This window comes from Alosa pseudoharengus, unplaced genomic scaffold (genome assembly GCF_046254945.1).
Source record: "Alosa pseudoharengus isolate Yale_2024_CS ecotype anadromous, Long Island Sound unplaced genomic scaffold, YU_APseudo_1.1 YU_APseudo_1.1_scf_24, whole genome shotgun sequence".
NCBI lineage: Eukaryota > Metazoa > Chordata > Actinopteri > Clupeiformes > Clupeidae > Alosa > Alosa pseudoharengus.
Genome location: NW_027468689.1, coordinates 18,277,511 through 18,300,348, shown reverse-complemented (window position 1 = coordinate 18,300,348; position 22,838 = coordinate 18,277,511). Strand labels below are relative to the sequence as shown.

Genomic DNA, 22,838 nt, shown 5'->3' with positions numbered 1-22,838 from the left:
GTAGAAAGGTGACATGGCACCATTTCAGGTTTACCTATATTCTACTCAAAATTTTGGGGCATGACTTCTCATTCATATGCTTCTAACCAAGGCCTCTAACTATGTGAAATCATTTTTGCAGTAACTCTATGGCCATAGATCCATATTCATACCTAGAGACTTGTTAAATCTGTTTTGCAATATATTTTCGGACTCCTTCAGCGTCTGACTGCCTATCTGGACCTCAACCTGAACAAATGCTATGTGATTCCTCTCAACACGTCCATCGTCATGCCACCAAAAGACTTCCTGGAGCTGCTTATCAATATTAAGGTAATATCATAGCATCAGGTCAGCAGATCTCACTTCATTCAGGAAAGTGTGTTTGTGTGTGTGTGTGTGTGTGTGTGTGTGTGTACGCCTGTGGTATATCTGTTGTATGTATCAATATGAGTGTGAAAACATTGTGTGTGCATGTCTCCATGGTGCCTGATGGTGTCCTTGAACCAGGCAGACACGGGTACAAGTGTAAATCTCACTTCCAAATGGCGAGCACCTGTTTTAGCCTCCTTGCTAACACGCTGTAGTGCTCAAAGTTAAGTCACAAGTTAACAGGGATATTCTGAGGGGACAGGTGTGTGTGTGCGTGTGTACACCTCGCATTCAATGTTACCTTCAGTCAGACAGGTTATGCCTACCTGAGGCCTACCCTTAGTTTAATTTTTTGTTTTTGTTTTTCCTCTCCAGGCGGGCACCTACTTGCCCCAGTCCTACCTGATTCACGAGCAGATGATCGTGACGGACAAGCTGGACAACGTGGAGACCCTGGGCTACTTCATCAACAGCCTGTGCCAGGGCAAGGACACCTACAAGCTGCAGAGGAGAGATACTGTGATGGGTGAGTACACTCACACAATTTGTGGTTGTATCTTACATGTGTCTGACCCAGGGGGAAGAAATACAACTAGCAGTGTTTCCCACAGAATTGAATTCTATTTGTGGTGGAAGGTTTGCAGAATTAACTCGAATGCAACAGTTTTTAACAAATTACTGCAGCGCTGTTATGATTCTAACCAGATTTAAGCACAATTTAGTACAACCAGGAAAATCATTGTGTGGTGGTCAATGTTGATATTGTGGTGGGCCGCCACAAATAATTCAATGTATGGGAAACACTGACTAGTGCATAACAGACAGTGTTACAATTTACGCATGTAAAATTACAAGGACATTGGGTGCTAATATTTTCACTATTCCCCCAACCATTTATACAAAATATTTTTGCTTTTAAAGATCACACAAGCATAAAGAAGAATCGATCTTGGCAAGAATATGTAGATTCTCACTATACTTAAATGTCTTGGTTGCTGTTCATAGATATGGTTAAGATGGGGTTATTTTACATAATGCATGCATTATTATTAGAGATCTTTTCAACTAACATCTGTAACGGGGAAGCATGTTGTTAAGATCTAGGTTCGCACAAACCTATCTGGCTTAAGCTTGTCTTTCATATCAAAGTCAAAGTCAAAGTCAAAGTCAGCTTTATTGTCAATTTCTTCACATGTTCCAGACATACAAAGAGATCGAAATTACGTTTCTCACTATCCCACGGTGGAGACAAGACATATTTTACCAATTTTAAGTCCACAGACAAACATAACATTCAAGTAAACAAAAAAGTAAGTAAATAAGTAAATAAGAGGGCACATATAATGAAAAAATAAGAGCAGCAAAATTTGGTTGAAATTGTGCATAGACAGTCAATAAAATAAAATACTAGTGCAAAGTCAGGCCAATAAGAGGCTGAGGTAGTTCTGTTTGACCTAAGTAAGAAATAAAGTGGCATAGTGGTGCAAGTTATGTAAGAGCAGCAGAAGTGTTGTGTTTTCAGGACAACAGCAACAAGTTGCAAAGTGTACAAGTGTGCAAGTGGAGTGGTGCAGGCGGCCATTGTGGGTCCAATGTCCAGGATGTTATGTAGCTGAGGGTGGAGGGGGGAGAGGAGGGAGAGAGTTCAGCATCCTAACAGCTTGGTGTATGAAGCTGTTGGTGAGTCTGGTAGTGCGAGATGGCTACACTGTGTGGTTTTTGTTTATTTTCTGATACATATTGCTGATGTGGTCCATAATAACCTTGCCTGAACCGCCATGAACTATGCACAGCAAAACCGCTGACATCGAAATGTTTCTGAGAATTTTCTGTTTTCTGTGTCTGTCATGAACCACAGGCATGCAGAAGCGCGAAGCGCTCGACTGCCACAAGATCCGCCACTTCGAGAACAAGTTTGTGGTGGAGACCGAGATCTGCAACCTGTAATGCAGAGACGAACGGTGGCGTTGCCGCCTAACGGAAACCACTTTTCTGCTGAGTTCCACTCGAGTGCAGTAAAATTACAATATTTTAGCCCCTCTATTTCCTTTAGAGCTGTTCCTGTTTCCTGTCTGGTGGTGGTCTGAGTTATTGTTTTTGTTATTGCAATTATTTTCTGTGCCGCAAAAAAGCGGCGGCAGCCAGTAGCCAGGGTGAGCCAAGGAGTGGTTGTGTCCCGACTGTAGATTGACGCTTGGTCTCCCTCTTTTCCATCTCAGCAATATCAAAGCGAAAGACAAAAAGTTGTTTTCTGATATTTTTGATGTAAAAAAAAAGTAATCTTTTCTCAAGTGAGATACTGTCCATGATTAATGGATGTTTTTAAAAATGTAAAGAAATGCTTTTGTTTTTGCCCCAAGCTACACTGGTGTGGAAAGAGAGGATGAAAATAAGACAAAAGATTTAAAAAAAAAAAAAAAAAAAAAAGGTAACAACTTCAAAACAGGCCTAATGAGTGTATTTTTGGTGGGTAATCAGATAAATGCTTGGCCTGTGATAGAAAAAATGTGAAGCTTCCTCACAGCTCTCTTTACCATATGACTTACTGGAAGAAATTACTGGCTTATTGAAAGTGTATGAAATATAGCCACTCATGAACATATTAAATACTTGCATAGAGAATGATTTTTGTACTAGTGACACTTGTTATCAAGATGACGTAGTTTAGGGCAATCTTTTTTTACAGTTCTATCTGCTGTATGTAATTAATACACTGCACAATTCTATGTATATTTCCTTAACAAGAACACGTTCTCTTAATAGAGGACGTTTGAGAATAGCTTAAAAAAACCCATGTCAAGATATTTAAAATCAAATTTATACGTAGAAACACATTTGTAAACAATTATCAGACTGTGGCAATATTTAATGTTAAAAATCTTAAAATCAGTTTTGTAATAAGATGAATGATGAGAATTTTCTCTTAAGGGTATACCTGTATCATAGAGGTCTGGTAGCTGAAAAATCTGTTAAACTAACCATACAGTATAACCTCTGTGTGAATAAGACTAACGGCACAATTAAAGTACCAATGTTTAAAGTGAACCCTCTGGCATGTGTCCTTACTGATAAATTCTGTAATTTTTTTCTAACTACTGTAAAAACACATGAATAAAAAGAAGGGGAGGAAAAAAGCTGGAGTCAGATTTATTTTTCCAACGGATTTTATTTTTCATTGTTCCTCTTGGATTAAGTTGATTCCCATGTCCTGGTCTTCAACTCAAGCCTTATTCACCTGGACTCAAGTACAGAAGTTGGGGGGTTGTCTTTGGATGGGGCCTTGGTGCTCTCAGGGGAGGGCTGTGTGTAGTTTTGGGCTTGGGCCACTAGGGGGCCAACTGGTCACTTCAAAAGGGTCTAAACTAAACTGGGGATTTTCGCTCTTGCTCACTTCCAGCCCTGTCCTCAAACATCACACCATGCCTCTGACACCACTCTTCCTTTCACGTCCTCTGCTGGGATTTTGAAACTATATGGGAACTAGGGCATTAGTAATAAGGTTCTGGAAGATGCTAAGGGAGACTGTATTTCAAGGTATGAAGGCAGCAATGCAAAACCAAGGCCCCATTTTAACTAAACATTGTGTGTCTTTCGTCTTGTCCTAAGAGTATTTTCTCCCAACGCCTCAAATCTCGTGGGGGGCATGACCAACACAGGCAACACAATCATGTTTCCTAACGTCAATCCTTTGTTTACAGTTAAGTATTCAGGCAGGAAGTGAGGAGACAAAGGGGGGAAGGGGAGAAATTGAGCCATGTTCTGCCCAGAAAAGAAGGCCCAATAAAAGTCCCCACCAATCTGAGGAAAAAAAAAAAAAAAAAGAAACCTCACAAAGATAATCAACATGCAAAGACTCACAAGTCACAAGTCCACAAACTCTCCATTTAAAAAAAAAAAAGATAAACGTAAACTTAACACACATATTCAGTGAAATAGCCATTTCACATCAAACACGCAGGCACACAGACATACAAACAGACGGTCTGACAGACAGACATCAATGTACCTCATAGAAAAGTCCCCTGTGCACTTTGTCATACAGTTGACTCGTGGAACAAACAATATGATCGGTTAAAGGTCAGTTTTGTGATGAGTCTCTTGCTTTGTGGGCTGGTCCACTCTAAAGACCGGTTCCCTGTTGAGTGTGTGATCCAGTCTATTCTCAGACTGGCCACTTCTGCCGTTTCTCCCCAGTCCACTTGTGCTTTCGGTCCAGATCCACCAGATCCATTGTGCCTCGTGTTGTCGTTATTGCAGATACAAGTAAAGGACTGGAGGGGGCAGGGGGTATATGGGGCATGAAATCACTGCTGGGCCTTCACATGATGCTCAATACAATATATCATATACAATATAATTCTGAATATCAACACTTTACACAGGATACTCTGAAATAGGCAAGAGCACGTAAGTAGTTCTTTACGTTGCCAAAAAAGAAAGAAAATGGTAATAATAACGGAGTGAACTTTTTGCTGTAGTGGTTCTGGATAAAGATAAAGGTGGTTAGCATTGCAAAATGAACCTCATGCACTCACTCACCCACCCACATACACACACCAACCAACCTTAAACCTTTACATGTCTATGGCACCAACTAATGTTCCTCTCTTTCTGGGACTCGTATCTCTCTGTCCTAAATGTGAGCGAGTGTGTGTGTGTGTGTATATATAAGAGGCCATCAGTAACTTTATTGTGTAACATTAAGACTGTAAAGAAATGGGCAAGACTGAGAGTGAAGAGGCTTATAGAGTCTCTGAAGGTCATCTCATATAACACTGCACTCCAAACATAGTTGGACCCTTTGGTTATCACCCACCCCACCGCCAAAACCCCAACCCCTCCCTGCCCTGAACAATAACCCACTTCCCCCCCGCCAGCCTACTACATCAAAAGAAAACATTTCATATAGCTTAGTATATCTTCCCTTCTCCCTCAAAATAAACATATAGAATATACTCTCTCACCACCCCTACATGGAAAAATAAATATCTGTCTGTTTCTGTCTCACAAGCTTAGCCATGGCTGTGCTAGCGTTTGTTTCTGGATAATGGAAAGTCAGTTTGATCAAATGTATGGAACCAATGAGTAGCCACAAGCCAAAAAGAAGCTTTTAGGAGCAGCTTGAAGACAAAATCTTAGTGTTCAACCACTTAGTGTTCATGCTTTTCTCTCCTTTCAGAGCACTCTCAGGTAAGTCATGTACGAAGTGTAATTGTTTGGGGATAAGGAGAACAGAAATGTAAGGTAGGTGTGTGTGTGTGTGTGTGTGTGTGGGGGTTGGGGGTCGAGAGCTAGGAGGGAGAAGATGGAGGTATAAGATAGCGAGTTCTATGTGTTCTCTCCCTCGGCCTCAGTTCACAGCAACACTTCTCACTTCACAAAGCATGCAAATCCACACACCGACTCAAAGCAATAAGGAAGCAAACAAGCTTATTTCAAAAAGGAGGAAATAGAAAGAAATACACAAGAGTTCAAACTGAGGAAAAAGTAAAAGTCCTCCAAAGAGTCCTAATGACCTGTAGGTTTGGTCAATCAGATTCTGGATTTTTTTTTTTTTTTTTCAACTACTGATATCCAAACGCATTCAACCACACCAAGCACACGCACACACACCACAGTCTTTACTATACACCCTTCACTTCATGGGTACACGGTTTAAGACAAGAAAAAAAAAAAATAGAGAAATAACTAAATCTCACAGTTCACTTCAGGTAAATGGTTCCTCAGGCAAAACATGTTTGTAGCATTTTCTCCAAGTCAAGTCTCTCTTCTCTTCACCCTTTCCACTCCTCCACGGTCTCTTCCAGTTATCCATCACTCAAAACTTAAGGTTGGGATGGGAAAGCTCTGAGTACATACATATCTGTGTGTGTGTGTGTTCTGAATCATTGAAGGAAATTATGTGGGTGTTTTGTAAATAATTTCTGCATCTGCATGTATCTACTTTGAGAGTGTGTGTGTGAGTATGTGTGTGTGTTGAAAAGCAGCAGATGGTATGGTGGGAGCAGCAATGTGAATTAAGGAGGATAGAGGGAGTGTTTATCTCTCTCTGTGTGTGTGTGTGTGTGTGTGTGTGTGTGTAGGGGCTCAGTGGGCAGCAGATGGACATGGTGGAGGTGTTTTGGGGTGGAGGGGGGGGGGGGGGGCTGTTTGAGGTGTGTGAGTGTCGGGGGCTCAGTCAGCGTAGTGCATGATGGACTCGACGTAGTTGCCGGGGAACAGGCCAGTGGTGCCACTCATGACCCCCTCGTACCAGCCGTCGTCATTCTTCTTAATGACGTAGATGATGGCGCCCTCCTGGAAGGACAGCTCATCCTCCTTATCACGCGAATAGTCATAGATCGCCACCACTGGACGAAAGAGAGAGAGAGAGAGAGAGAGAGAGAGAGAGAGAGTGAGAGTGAGAGATTATTACAAGTCAATATCCTGCAGTGTCATTGCAGAATAATCTCAATTCAGTCTGGGCTCACTGGTGGCAAAAACTACAGCAAGCTGAGAGGGCCAAAACTAAGCCCGCTAAAACGCTGTTGCAAAACTCTGTTATCTGAGAATACGAGAGAAAAACAGGAAGCAGAATATCCTGTGCTACCCACATCACACACACACAATCTATTTCTGCTGAGTACCGTGTCAACATCGCTCACAGAAGAACACACACACGCACATTATTTCCAATAAGAGTTCACCAACTCAGCTGACCATGATTTCTATGTTACGGATGGACACATTCCAGATTCAGAATGTGTAAGAGCGTTTCCAGCAATTGTCCTTGTACTGTTAATTCATTACAAACTATTTTAATAGACTGGGTGGCCTTTGGCATTGTGGGTGGATTCCAATTGCCAACAAAATACAGTTGCAATAAAGGTGCACTGGGTGACTGAGTCATTACAGCTTACTCAAATCTTGGGCAGAGCAAATACTCCCACAGCAACTACATAAATTGTACTGTGGCTTGAATTCAGTGCATGTGGGTCGTTGGAGGTAAGTCTCTTTATACTGAAAACAATATTAACTAGATTTTTTGATCTTAATTGATATCATTGATCTTACTATAAGATTAATAACACTTGGTTAGATTTTATTAAATAAGCAGTTTTTGCAGTGCAGAACCTGTTTGGGTGTGCGTTGGGTTTTTTTAAGCCCAGATCCTTAACAGCTAGACCATAGCAATCACCACCGAAGGCCAGGCGCCCCCTCACCTTTCTCCAGGTAGTTGCGCGGGGCCCAGGGCGGGTCCTCCTCGGCGTAGGGGTCGCTGTACTCCACCACAGCAGACTCTTCCTCCTCGTCTTCCTCATCCTCGTAGTCCTCTGGGGGTGGCGGAGGGGGGGTCTCCTCAAACACCGGCTCGTCGGCGGGGGGTGGGGGTGGCGGCGCGTCCGAGACTGCAGGAGGAGAGGATCGAGGGAGGTGTGTAGGTGTGTGGGGGTGTGTGTGTGTGTGTGTGTGTGTGTGTGTGTGTGTGTGTGTGTGTGTGCGCGTGGAGAGAGGGAAGGATACAAGTTCTGTTAAATTATGCAGAGGTCATTATACAACCACACAACAGAACTGGTAAACTAGTACCCTTTAGTGAAGACCAACAATCAGCTTTTTTTTTTAAGCTGCACAGTGCACTACATTATGCATGCATATTTTGATACATATACACATGTTATGTACACAAAATATTCAATTGGGGCACCTGATCAAAGATCACCACTGAAGGTTAAAAGGTCATCTGGTTAAGGAGAAACCCCTCGGCATGCAGGGAGACCACCAAAACAACTCATCCCAAGAACTAAGGAAGTATGGAAGCTGAAGCACAACTCCATCACCGTTCACACATCACATGAGGGCTCTGTAAGCTGCCTACACACCCAGCAGACGCATCGTCCTTCCTCCACTTTCAGAACCAACTTATTACACCTTGCATCTTTGAGGCTGAGCGTGAAGGCCATTCTTCACAGAAACACAGAAAGGACTGTGGCTACATTTACAAATCATTTTCTCCATTATCTAGACAGATGTGTCTATTTATATAACAATTTATTTTGAGCAGTTCTCTTCCCCTCTTTGTGTTAGGTGGCAGATGTTTGCACACAACCAGTAGAGGGCACTGTGCTGAGCTCCTCATTAAAAGTGAATGAAGCTGCCCTCTCCTGCCGAGAGTGTTGCTGCACACTGTGTTTAGGCAGAAACTCCCCCAGGGCAGAGGGCCATGCAAGGTGAAAAGCAAACATGGAATTGTGCTTTTTATGCTGTAGTGAGGAGACAACACCACAATGGCCTGACAAATAAACAATTTGTCCTACCACATGCTGGGGGGGGGGGGGGGGTATCTATTTGAAACAATAATCTGTTATGAAGAAAGCATGCAGCAATGGTGCATGCAGGTTATCTACAAACATAAAAAGACACACACACACCAACATTTCTAATGAACAAAACAGCAATGATGAGGACATACCATGACATGAAAATGCATGCAAGTTGCCTACAAACAAACAAGACAACATACATATAATATACTGACGGACATGTTCACACACACACTCACTCGCACTCTCTCTCACACACACACACACACACACACACACACACACACACACACACACACACACACACACACACACACACACACACACACACACACACACACACACACACACACACACACAAACGAGTTGTGTCGGCGCACGGACTAGGAGAGGGGCAAGTGGGGAAGACACTTACTGGTCTCCTGCACCCTGGCGGCAAAGCCCATCAGCGGAAGCTGAGGAGTGATCTGCAGAATCGAGGGGGGAGGGGGAGCCACTGCTGGACCTGATGACCCCCCCCCAGGCCCCGGAGAAATGAGTGCAGAGAGGGAGAGAGAGAGAGCGCAGGAAGAGAGAGAGAGAGAGAGAGAGAGGGAGAGAGAGAGCGCAGGAAGAGAGAGAGAGAGAGAGAGAGAGAGGGAGAGAGAGAGCGCAGGAAGAGAGAGGGGGAGGAGAGAGACAAGAGGACAGAAAAAGGAACCAAAAGGAAGAGGACAGCAGGAGGAAGGGAAGAGATATGAGAGAAAAGGACGTGGAAGCAAACATGGCAGGTGAAATATGATGATGGGAAAGCAAAGAAGAAAAAAAAACGCAGAGAGAAAGGCACGGCATTAGGTCTGAAGCAAAAAGCCTCATCACAGAGAGGACTCTTGTGATGCTCACAAAGCATCTAGAAACAACTCAAAATCACTTCAATCTGCATGAAAATGCTAAACTACTAATGCTTATGCTTAAAGATCCCCTCCAGTGAAAATCTAGTTTTAACCTTGTCAACATGTCCATATGATGTCGGCTATGTTTTACGAGACATATAAAAAGCAAAATTTGCACTCAACATTATGGCTGAGGATTTCTGCATTGGATCTACGGTCGACCAATCACAGTTTCAGTATGCAAATTCAAACTGCAGTTCTTTATGACCATAATAGACCTCTGAAGTTCGCCTACAAAAAAGCTGCCATCTTTGACATCTGGTATCTGGCAATTTTTCCTATGGGAAAATAACATGGGGATTTTAAATTATCGCACCTGTTAAACTCTCGCGGGGATGAAAAAGTCTGAAATGCAGACGTTTTCCTGAACACACTTTGTCCTCTGCCTTCGAGTGGATACTGTGATCCCCGGTACATGAAGCACACTTTTTTTTCTACCCCACAGCTAACTTGCAATGCAACTTGCCATAGCTAGTTAGCTTCAATTAACTGGATCTCCTTATATAGGCAAAGATGGCCTTTTTGGTTCTTTTTTGTAGGCGAACTTCAGAGGTCTATAAGGGCACTGAACCAATCCCAAGGGCTTGGGGGTGGGACAATTCTTCGTGAAGATACAAGACAATCGTGCAAACATGTCTGCTGTAGCAGCCGTTTGAAGCAAGTGAACAGTGTGTGGAATGGGGGCCAGGCCAGATAGATCCCAATTTTCAAAATAAGGAAGAAGATGTAAAGTTCCAATTAAACCTTTTTCATGACCATGAGGGGACTTTTTCATGATATTTTCTTATTTTCTATACTTATACTCCAGAGGAACAAACAAGAACTGTATACGGGTGCAATAAACTGCTGGAGTCCATCTTTAAGGAAGTAGTTCTGAGATGGACTTGAAGCCCCACTGAGTGGCACTGAAGTGGGTCTGTACCTTGGTTCTGGTAATGTGGTCCTCCATTAAGTTGGTTCTGGCTCTGGGCCGGGGTGGGATTCTGATTCTGGGGAAGGTTCGGCTGGCCAGTCACCGATGGGGGGCGGCGGTAGGGAAGAGACCCGCCCACATTAGGTGTGGTCTGCCGTGTCATTGGTCGGTTCATGCTGTAGAACTGAGGGCCGTTACCTTGGAGATGAACAGCAGAGGGATGACAGTGAGAGGAAGTACAGGCATGGCGTTGAAATCATACAACCTAGACACACAAAGCCAGAGGAATATCACAACAAATAACACTTACACGTAATACACGTAACATAATATTACAATAGCCACGTTTACATGGACAGTTTTTTTGTCATTCCGATTAAACTATTCCTATTGAAAAATGTCTGTTTACACGGGGTACGTTCTATTCCGATCAGGTGCTCTCAAGTGCTTTAGAATCTTTGATCGGAATAACCAACTTTTCGTTGAGAAGATACAGCAGGTAATCCGACTATACACAGAGGCGGACAGAGTACACAGCTTCATTACTTGAGTAAAAGTTGTTAAATTTTACTCAAGTACAAGTAAAAGTACAACAGTCAGATGTCTACTTAAGTAAAAGTACTGAAGTACTTGTTTTTAAAAGTACTTGAGTATCAAGAGTACAAGAGTAGCCTACATTTTCTAAATATTGCATTACTACTGCCACAGTGCTTACATTTACAGAAACAACCTACATGGAGTTATGAAAAATTTGAATGTTAATACCTTGGAGAATGTAAAAGGAATTGAAAGTAAAATCAAGTCATTTTCATCTTTTTACCATGTTGCCAGGGATGGGCAGTATTTCTAATACATGTATTTAAAATACGTATTTCAAATACAAAATACTATTTTGTAATTGAAACACTTGAAGCTAAAACTATCATTAACTTGTTCAGAAAATTGAAATAGTCTGGCGAGGTGTGGCCACAGGTTGGCACATTCCCGGGATGGACCTGCTGCGTCTTCATCCATTGTTTCGTCCATGGTTTCATCTCTTATCTAAATCTGACCATGGAGTTGACTTTGGCGGAAAGCTGAAGGTGATTGCTGATAGGCTGTCCCAATCAGTGGTGCCTGCACAATCCAATCATATTTGAGAGGGAAACAACAAATTGAGGGTTTCCGAGATTTTTCTTTTTTCCTTTTTTTTAGAAGAAGTAACGGGTACTCACGGTTATGGATAGAAATGTAGTGGACTAAAGAGTACAATATTTGCCTCTCAAATGTACTTGAGTAAAGTCATGAGTACTCCCCAAAAATGATACTCGAGTAAAGTACAGATCCCTCAAAATTGTACTCAAGTACTGTACTCAAGTAAATGTACTCCGTTACTGTCCGGCTCTGACTATACATGGCTGTTCAATCGGAATAGGAACAGAATACACCACCTCTTTCATTCCGATTAAAATTCTGATCGGATCAGGCATTTTTATTTCGATTGAGGTGTTTATATGAGAATTTTTATTCCGAGCCGTTATTCCGTTTCTAATCAGATTAAAGGTGTCCATGTAAACATGGCTAATGTGTATTGTAATACATGCGTTACAACATGTGGAGATATTACCGTTTTTATCTAGATGTTTATGAAAACTGGCATGTTCTGTGCATTTGAAACACTTTAAAACAACACACCTCAAACAATGTCTCTTAGAAGATTCAATGTGGGTTCACATACTAAACAGCACTTGGGCATGTTTAGGGAGTTAAAAGTTTAAAGTTAGCTTTGTATGCACTGGCTTTTGCTACAGAAGTCATCTCCAGACACTGTGCTAAGTGCCCAATGTAAAATATATTTTACTCCTCTCTTGCCTCCTGCAGAGAAAAAAAAGTATACATCTGGCTCCATGAGACTAATCATTACTCAACCACAAAGCAACACGTACGTGTGTGTGTGTGTATGTGTAGATGCGTGCAAACGCTGAGTTCACTTCATCTGATTTACTGATTAGCTGATCTGCCGGGTTCGTCCAGGACACTTATCTGTATAGATCAGTTCATCAGTTCATCGTCAGTATGAAACAAAAGGGCTATGCATGTATGTGGTTGACTAGGGAGCAGAGGACATAAAATTGTGAATGTTTCACTGAATAATTCACTGAGAGGAAGTCCAAATCCCCTGGTAGTCTCAAAGAACGAGTTTTACAAAAATGGTGCCATGCTCAATGTGCCACTTTAAGCCAGGTCAGATATTTGGTGAGAAAGCAGCAAGCATTAACAGCTGAAAGTACAAATACTATGAACTAAATAAATAATGCCAACAAGCTTAAGCACACAACGAGGTACAATAAATGAAAGACAGACTTCTTCCAACTAATTCCAGTATTAGTTGGGAAAAAAAGGCAAACTGTGATATGAGATGATGTATGTTCTTGTAGGGTTTTGCAATATGTGGATATAATTTTTACGAGAACTAAATGTTGAAGGACCCTGACCAGGGCTGAGGGAATGAGAGCCGAGGGAAAAGAGGCACCAGACAAACAAACAAAACAAAACACACACACACAAACAAACAAAACAAACACACACAATCAAGAGATGAGGGACAGTCATGCAGGAAGGGCAATGGACATAGAGGAGGGGAAATAAGACAGTGAAAGAGGGAGTATGAGTGTTACACCACAAGCATGATGGATGAGAGAGTGAGAAAGAAAAACACACACAACAAAAGAGATATACTCAGACAGAAAGAGAGAGAGAAAAGAGTGCAAGAATGAAACCAGGATGGATGAGTGGCTGGGTTGAAGGTGGTGGTGGTGGGTGAAGAGGGGATGATGTTTGGTTCGGTGAGGTAAGATGGGGTGGGTTGCGGTACCGGTGTGGGGGGACTCACCTTGTGCGGGGGTGCTAAGGGCAGCAGAGCTGGTGGCCGTGAGAGCTGAGGGGGGCAGCTGAGGGGGAGGGGGGATTTCAGGGGGTGGGCCCTCTGCGGGCAGGGAAGGGGTGGGCTCAGGAGTGGGGGGGGGTGGGGGGGCAGGGGGTGCAGGTGCAGGTGCCGGGGCGGGAGCAGGGGTGGAGGAGGCAGAGGAGGAAGAGGAAGAGGAAGGAGGCTTTGGAGGGTTAGGAGGAGCAGGAGCGGTACCTGCATTGAGTAGCCAACCAACAGAGAAAGAGAGCACACAGTAGAGGAGAAAAGAAACAGAAAAATGAGAGAGAGAGAGAGAGAGAGAGAAGGAAAGAGCAAGAGAAAGAAAGAGAGCGAGAGGGAAGAGGGAGAGAGAGAGAGAGAGAGAGAGAGAGAGAGAGAGAGAGAGAGAGAGAGAGAGAAAGAAAGATGGGGGGGGAAAGTGTGATAAAGAGGGACAGAGAGAGATAAACCACACAGAAGATAAAGAGCAAGATCAGAGGAAAGAGAAGCAGAAAGAGATTAAGAGACATTGTTACATGTCCGACCATCTAGGTCATCCTACTGCTAAAGGTCAAGCAACAGGGTTAACAGATGGAGAAACATAGGGTAGGGTCAGAGGTGAAAGGTCACATTAGGCTTTTTACGAGATCTGGATGGCATACAGGGCAACAGATCAGGCTGAAGAGGGGGTTAGGGTGTGGGTTAGTGGCCCTAGAGCTGGGTGTTTCTGTGCAGGGACGTAGTGCCAGCAGGTGGAGACCTTACCTGGGAAGGCTGTGGGAGGGGCTGGGGTTGGCACGGCGATGGGTACGCCCACGCTTCCGCTGCCGCTGTTCTCCCGGCTGCTGCTGCGACTGCTGGGGTGGCTGCCGCCGCTGCTGCCACTGCTAATACACACTCAGGTTTAGCACAGGCTGAAGGCGCTCACACACACACACACACGACACACAAACACACACACACACACACACTCTCTCTGCACCCACATACCCCCACCCATACCATTTGATAACACACAAACATCATCCCATTAACTGCAAAAAACCCATGTCACACAGAATAGAATTCACTCAGTTTTTAGTGTAAGCCTGTAACAGGTCCTTCAGAGATTTTTCCCCTTAGAATGGATCATAATGAAAGAGCGACCTCGCAAGATCGCTAGATGCAAATGAAGCAGCTGGAAGTGCAGGAGAATAAAAGAAAAAAAGAAAGAAAAAAAAACGCTAAGTTACTAAGGAACTAGAGCACCAGAGAAAGAGCGAGAGCGCAAGAGAATAGGCAAGCAAGAGAAAGAAAGAAAAAAGAGAGAGAAAGAGAGGGGGAGAATAGAGAGAAAGTAAAAAAGAAAAAGATGGTGAGTGACTGTTCCTTCTGCTAACAGAGAGGACAAGGACAGACAGCACATAGACAGACACACTTAGACAGAATCCAGAAGAGGAAAGAGAAAGAGACGGAACAAGGGATGGGGAAAGAAGAATGGGTAGAGGGGGGGGACCAAGCCTCCAAGCCACTGCTAACCAACAGGCGTCAGAGTTGAATGCACCCAGAGTGGGTATATATATATATATATATATATATATATAGTGTGTGTGTGTGTGTGTGTGAGACTTCATTTACACATAGGGAACTCTAAATATTTGATTAATAGTTGTCTTGGGGTTCACGTGTTGTTACACGCTGGGCAGCTCTGAAATGTTGATATTGATTTCTGTCAACCATTTCTTGCCTTATTTGCCTACGTATTTTGGATTGTGGTCTTATTTGAAGGACCAATGCTGTCAATTAGGCCACATTTCTCTGCAGACCTGTCCATTATAGTCTACATGTGTTTATGTGTGTGTAGTACATGTGTCATTCTGTCTATTCCGATGAATAAGCCAAACTTTGTGTACCTCTTTCTGTGCGTATGTTTGTACATGTGTGGAGAGCGTTTGAATGCACACCTATGTATATGTTTCTTCTGGCATGATGTATGTGTGAGGGGGTACCTGTATGTGTGAGGGGGTACCTGTATGTGTGTGTGCAAGTCTGTCTGTCTCTGTGTGTGTGTGTGTGTGTAAGAGGGTGTGTGTGAGGGGGTACCTGTAAGTGCGGGTCCTCTGATTAACAGATGCGGTGCGTGCCGGGCTCTGCAGGGCCGGGGCAGTGTTTCGTGTCGGGCTCGGCACGTAGTCGTTAGGGATAACGGGAGGACGCACCGGCTCGAGCGTCCGGTAGGGGGAGTGTCGCCTGCCGAGGGGGGTCGGGGGTAAGAAAGGGGACGGGGGGTTGGGGGGTTGGGGGTAGGAGGAGGAAAGGATGGGATTGGGGTTGAAATCTCAAACACCAGCTTTGTCTGGGACCCAGTTCCCTTGCAGCGGCCCAACAGCAAACTGGTCCCTCTTTTCTAATCAGTGGTCAGTTCAAAACACCACACTGTGATTTGCAGTGTGTGATAAAAAAAAAAAAAAGGCTTGTTTGATGTTTAGCTACTTCAGCTATTCGTCAGAGAATTAGTTCAGGCTGCCTGTGGATGATGTAAATGGTCATTTCATGCTGGCTAATTCACTCGTCTGCAAAAGTAACAGTGCAAATTCTGAGCTCTACTAGGTGTCAGTTCAAAGGCTGAATGTCATAGTGGGAGTTATAATGGCGCTGTGGAGCTTTAGGTGTACAAGGGAGGGGCGGGGGGTCCATTAGAAAGCAATGATGCTGCCGTTCACGATTTCTGTTGCACCGCGGTGATGAATGACAGCTGTGTTGCTAGGGCAATGATGAGGGGAAGGGTTGGAGGGGTGAGGGGGTACACGAAATCAACACTGACACACCTGAGGCAAACACACACACACACAAACACACATACACTACAAGTAACATAACAGAACACAAAGGCCCTGACCAGACAAACATTTCACACTCACAATGAGTGCCCACAATCAACACTGACACACCTGAGGCAAACACACACACACACAAACACCACAAGTAACGCAACAGAACACAAAGGCCCTGACCAGACAAACATTTCACACTCGCAATGAGTGCCCAAAATGCTGGAATTGAAGAGCAGTGAGTGTGATTTGTCAATGCCAGAGTTCTAGCCTTAGAAAGCAGAGCAGCCACACACACACATAACTGTAATGGCCAAACCCATCAAGTACCAAAGAAAACTGCTAGGTCATAAAAGATTCCAATATTGCAACACTGTGGTCTCGCGTCTAAACACACACACACACACACAAATAATGAGGAAGTAAGCCTTCTGTCTTTTGCTGTGGAGATGGTCATGAATAAAACATGGATGTTTTGAAGCACTGTAAAAACATATGCATATCTCCTGAGTGAGACCTTTCTTCCTCTACACACAGAGGGAGAGAGGTCATCTGAAGGTCAGTGTTTGTCCTCTCCCCACTGATCAAACTCAGGTCAGGACAGGGCAATTCTAACAAGCTTCATTTTAAGGGGGAAAAAACTATTACATCTGAATTAGGCCTCAATGTTACAACGGTACAAACCCAATACATTTACAAAATGCTAAATTGTTTTTCCCTAAGTATCAGGTCCAAATTAGTTTCTTAGAAAGATGCAAAACCTGTTGAAAACCTCCTGGACAGATTTCACACGCGCACACACACACGCACGCACGCACGCACGCACGCACGCACGATCCTCCAGCCCACATACCCAAGAGTGCCCTTCCCTGGTCCAGGGGGGCTTGGGGGCTTCTGGGTCGGTGCTGCAGTGCGCGGGATCGTCCCGCCTGCCTTCATGTTCTGGGCATTGACCTGTAATATGGACGAGGGGTTCAAAAGTTAAAGGTCAAGAGGTCATACCTCCTACATAACACCACACTTTTACACATTCACTCATGGAAAACAAAAACTGTTCCAGCTCTGGCACTTTTTAAAACTAGATCTATACAGAGATCTATCTATTACTGTCTGATGGAAGAGGAGATGAAATATTGTCCTTTAAGACACTTTGGTGGATGAAAGGACAAACACAAACAACACGACTACACACCAAGCCAAGGAGAGGAAGGGGGCCTTGGAACAAGTCCTTACCTTAAACCTTAGCAACCACTAAGACCATACAAGAGCCAAGTAAGAGACAGGGATAAAGAGAGAAGAGAATCATTCTGTTAGTACGGCAAATGGCACTTTGGCAAAGTATTTCAGTGTGTTACTCTTAGAAAGGGAAAGAGGAGAGAGGGGGAAAGAGGAGAGGGAGAGAGGGAGGGAGAGAGAGAGAGCGCACAGGCAAACAGGTCACTAGAAAGGTGCAAACTACTAGCAAAGCATAGCCTACATTTACACAGTATATTCGGGAGTTTTTATAGAGAAGAAATTAAAAATCTATAGGATTAATTCATCTCAATCTTGGAGCTGCTATTTTAGAGATATTCATATGGAGTTTTTCTTTCAATTCACAGCCCTCAATATTAACATTATTAAAGAGAGTGACATCTTTATTGTATGTCTCGACAATATGATACTTTAATCCTACAAAATCTCTGGTTACTGCAAGGACATTAGTCCATATATATATATATATATATATATCCTCCTTAAGCTGAGAAAAAGAACTCGGTGCTCTTTAGGTCAATCAATTAGGTACAGTCCTTCAAGAAAAGGGCCTAAACAGTGCATCAAAAGAAAACTAAATACAGCCATTAGATTTATTGCATAGGTACTACTGACACAGTGCATTGAGGACAAGCACATGCAAAGGTTTAGGGTCTCCGAGCTGCTGTCTGACTAACACCCTCCACATGCTAAGTGTCTTCCCGCACTCCCATGGTCTACCTTCACGCCATGGCCCACGTCATCCAGCACGCCATAGTCAATGGGCTTGCGGATGTAGCGTACGGGCCTCTCGGGATTGGCTGGTGCAATGATCTTGTGTGTGCGGGAGGTGTTTTTGTTTGTCGTGAGGATGCCGATCTCCCGGCGGGCCACCTTCTCCTTGTGGATGTCCACCGTCTAGGGGGGAAAAAGGGACATATGAGGTGTAGGCTAAACACACAAACTCTCGGCAGGCTTAAAGGAGAACTTTTTCAACCTGGGCTGTATTTTTTTTAAATCTTTTTGGATCCACATTTTTAGTAGGGACAAAAACAAAATTGGTTCAGTGTTGAGAATGCTGTAACTAGCCACAGACGACTATACAATGGAATCCTATGGAATGGTGCAAGCATGCACATTAAAGTCTAATGCGCCTGTGTGTGTGTGTGTGTATATGTCTGTATTCATGTATGTATGTATGTATGTATGTATGTATGTGAGTACCTCTGAGATGTGGATGATGGAGACCTCCATTGTGCTATGTTTGTGTGTGGTATTGACAGATTATATTGAGCCATGTGTGTGCGCGTGTTTGTGTGTAACCTGTGAGATGTGGTTGATGGAGGACTCCATGCGGCGCAGCTGGGACGCCTGGATGTCGAGCATCTGGAGCACATTGTTTGCGAGTGTGTTGATCAGGTAGGCGACGCTGGCCAAGGACTGGGTGGTGTAGCTCTTGGTCTCCTCCAAAGCCCTGTGTTTATCAGGGGACTAGAGAGAGAGAGAGAGAGGGAAAGAACAAGAGAGAGAGAGAGAGAGAGAAAGAGATAGAGAGAAATAGTGGTGAAAAAGAGGGAGATAGGGAGATGGGACAGGGGAAGGGAAAGAGAAGGAGTTATGGGTTGACTAACTGAGGCTGCGTGCAGATGCAGAGATAACAACAGCATGACACATATACACCCTACCTCAACACCCCCCTCACCCCCTCAAAAAAAGAAATAATTTCCTGAGGAGCATGGGAGCGGATCAGGACACTGAGACTGAGTCTCCTGCAAGCCCAATGACAGCGCAGCACAACACATCCCAGGCATGCGCCATTGGCTGCCCGCAACCATCAATCACCACCTGTCATGGTTGCCGTGGCAACACCATCACATCGGAGAGAGCCGTAAAATAAATGTGGTACGTGTGAGTGAGTGTGAAGACATTCACAGGGCAGTTTGGAGGGTGGGGGATAAAAGCCTTGCAAAAGCCAACACACACAATCCACTCGAAGGAACATGGAGACAAATAAAATACTCAACTTTGGTCATGTAACCCACAGGTTTTTACATAAAATTAAACCAAAACATTGCCCACTGTATAAGGGTTTACATACACAGTTTTGTTGTGACACTATGCCCCTGGCAGGTCCTAGAGGAGGGGTTGGAGTCACATTTATAGAATTCCAGCTGACACATTAGATGACACAAAGATGACACATTAGTCACATCAGAGGCTTTTGGCTTCAGGTCTGAGGGTTCGTCAGACCATTCTCAGTCTGCACACACGCACGCATGCACTTGTACGCATGCACGCACGCACACGCACGAGTATTAAGTATGCACGACTTGCTTCTTGCATCACTTTAAGGACACATCATTCCACATGCTAACCAGATTCAACCCAGAGAGATAAACAAAAACAAAATATGAAAAAATATGAAGCAGTACATGTCCATACTGTTGGTAATCAGCTAGGAAACTGCATACGTTACCCCACAGGTACCCTCCTACAACATGCAAGCCAATGCCTGAATCAAGAAACACCACATTCATTGCGCGGCCATGGCCTACTCAACAATCTTGCCATTTCCAAGACTCTGCTGAATGAAGTTTATGACACTTCTCTCCAAGTATGTGGTTTCAGTGGTATGTGTTCGCGCACACACACGCACCCCGCCAAACATTCAGCATTCTCTGAATGTAGCCCGTCAACACTTCTGTTTCTGCAGTCAGCGTTGCGAGTGCTTGAACCAGGTCAGGGTCCCATAGAGGGAGAGCATGGCACTGCACGCTCAAGCGGAGCATGTCCCATTCAGGGAACCAGGGCACAGCTCTCCACTGTCAGCCCAAAAACACACAACAACACCGTACAGCCAGACAGACAGTCAATGCACTGGCAGCCATAACAACAGACCGGCAACGCCACAGAGGCCACATCACTTGTCCAACGCAAGACAGATCGCTTAGACAGAAACATAATCTAAAGTCGGAAGAGAGAAGAAAACCTTCAGTTTGTTTCAAATTAAGTTGTGCTTAAGTTAACTTGGTATCCTACCAACAACCTGACATAATGAAAACTATGACTAACATAGTTTTCAACCAGTCGATTCTGCTAGAACAGACACCCACATTTAGCCATCAACCATGTTTGATTATACATGCCGTTTGTAATTATACCTGAATAATGGTCACTCTGTCAGTACTGATCTGTATAGTAGGCTGTGTGCTTTTCAATATGCTAAATTCACTCCATAACTCATACATTCCAACAAAGGACAGATACTGCCTGTGGTACAACATCAAAAGGGAAAACAGAGTGGTTCCTTTCAGAGAGCGAGTCTATGTCCCTGCTAATGATGAGCTTAATGTTGCTCTCCCACCTACTCACACAACCCACCCAAGTGAAACGAAGCAGCAGCGGAGAACCGCTCTTCCACTCCGCAAGAGAAAATCAAGCAGCGGACACACGCAGAAGGGTGTGACCTCTAAAAATAATCCAACCAACATACACCTGATGGAAAAACGGGGCCAAGGACAATTAACAATAGCTACGGAATTCCACAGTGATCACGTTTACAAAAAAATCCACTTCAAAAATGTCCAGGTGCTGCTAGATCGCGTCATCTTTACCTCGCGCTCCATCTGAGCCAGAGGGGATGAGCGACATTTAGCGGCTGTGATTTGTTGCCCAATGACCTACAAGTGCCGGGCTTAGTAAAGCTGTCGTGTAGCTAGAGCCTTCGAACAAGCCCTTGGGGTCACACTACCACAAACCAGTTTAATGGCTCTAGCTACACGTCTGGGGCTCTCTACCCCAGAGGAAACAGTGCCCTCAACGTTTGATGACCATTGGACGCATTGAGTTCAACATGTAGCAAATCTGCGGCACATCTAATGTTGACAGCAAGGAGTGTAGTGTAGAATACAGGTAATTGTTATTTAACAAATTTGAGTTAAGCCCAGCAAAATAGAAACAAATGCTTCCCATGACACCAAACTAAATATAAATCTGATGGATATCCCTCGCAGCGTTCGTGTGTTTGTTTGTTTTTCTGCGGGCCGTAATCTCAATAACTGCAGCAAAATAACTGCTTATCTGACTTGAGCAGGCTCAGCCTCTAGCGCCAAACGGCTATGATCACCGATGTCACAAATAGTTTTTTGTTTCTACAATTAACGTTCAAGTAACATTGGCTTACTGGATAGACGAGCGAATGATTGGTGATATCGTTAGTAATGTCATCTACGACCATCACACCATCAGAAACACCAATTACTTGCACGTTTACCACACACACAAACAACCAGTTATATGTCCTGCTCCAGTCGCAACTGAAATGTTTACGTTTATCAGAAAAATCTATCGGAACATTCATCTACTTTATTGACAAGATTTGTTGCTGTTCTTCCTAGCCACTTGGTGAATGGTGACTGTGCGAGCCTAACACGGTGAACTTTTCTCGCCATGTCGTAAACGTTACAGTTTGTTGTCTAATAATCTAATCAAGGCAGACTATTTGATTGCAATGTTTATTATAAAACTTATGAGTTGGACAATGACAACTAACGCTATCTTAAAACTGGGAACTGGCATACTGGGAACTGCTTCCATTGCATTTATTGCCAGCTAGCAACTGTTCTGGCTAGCGAACTAGCTAGCCATTAGATTACCATTATCATGTGTTTCCTAGCTTGTCAGCTAGCAAGCTACCTAACCATAACGTTACACCAATGACTGCCAACCATTAGCTTCTACCCAAGATGGCTACCCCGCTAAACATCGTTAAGTTACTCGTGCTTACGTCCAGCACTGTATCTAAATGAGATCATTAACGCGTCTTCTATGATATACTGCTAAGATTATACCCATGAGGTTAACGTTGGATACATCTGTTGAGGGCAATGGGCAGTAGTCAATAGCAAAGGACACCAATGAGCAAAACGTTAGCCAGCTAGCTAGGTAACTTAGCAAGCTAATGAAGGCTGGACGTCTTTCCGTTCACAGCCATGCCTTTCAGCACTGCGCGTACATTTAGGATCACAAATCTTATCCATACCTGTATATAATTGCTCTCACAGTATTCTGCGACTCTTTCTAGATTGGCATAACTGTCAAGTAAAGCGCCTCGTCCAGCCGGAATCTCCTCTTCCAATAGCATTTGAAGCTCCGCCATCTTCACATCTTACCAGCTAGATGTTAGCTTGACTGACTGAAGCCAGAAAACCCGAAGAATTTTTCAATATGGCAGACTCTTCAAAACAAAAGTCCTCTCGACTATCCTTTTTCAAAAACAACACTGACATCATTTTACCTTGATGTCATTTACCAGGTCTGTCATTGGCTATTGAAACACACACACACACTCATCTCTCATATCTTTGCCAAATACAATCACAAAATACAGAAAGAACACAGGAACACTAGGCT

General features: G+C 43.8%; 2 protein-coding genes across 9 annotated transcripts in view; one reads left to right on the top strand and one right to left on the bottom strand.

Moving 5' to 3' along the window:
• Positions 1-3,396, top strand: part of itm2ba (integral membrane protein 2Ba) — a 12,174-nt gene extending 8,778 nt beyond the window's left edge. For both annotated transcript variants that reach the window (XM_076303346.1, XM_076303345.1), the window contains 3 exons: positions 202-312; positions 727-877; positions 2,210-3,396. In XM_076303346.1, the coding sequence (XP_076159461.1) occupies positions 202-312; positions 727-877; positions 2,210-2,298 (351 nt within the window). In that variant the 3' untranslated portion in view covers positions 2,299-3,396. The remainder of the gene's footprint in view (positions 1-201; positions 313-726; positions 878-2,209) is intronic.
• Positions 3,397-5,432: 2,036 nt separating this feature from the next.
• abi2b (abl-interactor 2b) lies at positions 5,433-22,606 on the bottom strand. 7 transcript variants are annotated; one of them, XM_076303344.1, is made up of 11 exons: positions 22,468-22,606; positions 18,750-18,917; positions 18,168-18,344; positions 17,047-17,147; positions 15,466-15,612; positions 14,149-14,270; positions 13,369-13,617; positions 10,506-10,694; positions 9,067-9,156; positions 7,554-7,739; positions 5,433-6,701 (listed from the first exon to the last, which is right to left on the bottom strand). In XM_076303344.1, the coding sequence occupies exons 1-11, from the start codon at positions 22,582-22,584 to the stop codon at positions 6,526-6,528; spliced, it is 1,722 nt and encodes a 573-aa protein (XP_076159459.1). In that variant the 5' UTR covers positions 22,585-22,606; the 3' UTR covers positions 5,433-6,525. The 7 variants fall into 7 exon arrangements, with proteins under 7 accessions (XP_076159459.1, XP_076159453.1, XP_076159454.1 ...); XM_076303338.1 differs by lacking the exon at positions 13,369-13,617; XM_076303339.1 differs by lacking the exon at positions 13,369-13,617 and having other exon boundaries at positions 14,149-14,267.
• Positions 22,607-22,838: the final 232 nt, after the last annotated feature.

What these genes read in the sequence shown, in the direction of transcription:
- abi2b (XM_076303344.1), bottom strand. Translation starts at nt 22,584, where the DNA reads ATGGCGGAGCTTCAAATGCTATTGGAAGAGGAGATTCCGGCTGGACGA. An exon ending in GTGAGAGCAATTATATACAG is followed by an intron (nt 18,918 to 22,467) that starts GTATGGATAAGA and finishes CTCTCTCTCTAG; the next exon opens with TCCCCTGATAAACACAGGGC. An exon ending in CCAGGGAAGGGCACTCTTGG is followed by an intron (nt 15,613 to 17,046) that starts GTATGTGGGCTG and finishes CCCCCTCGGCAG; the next exon opens with GCGACACTCCCCCTACCGGA.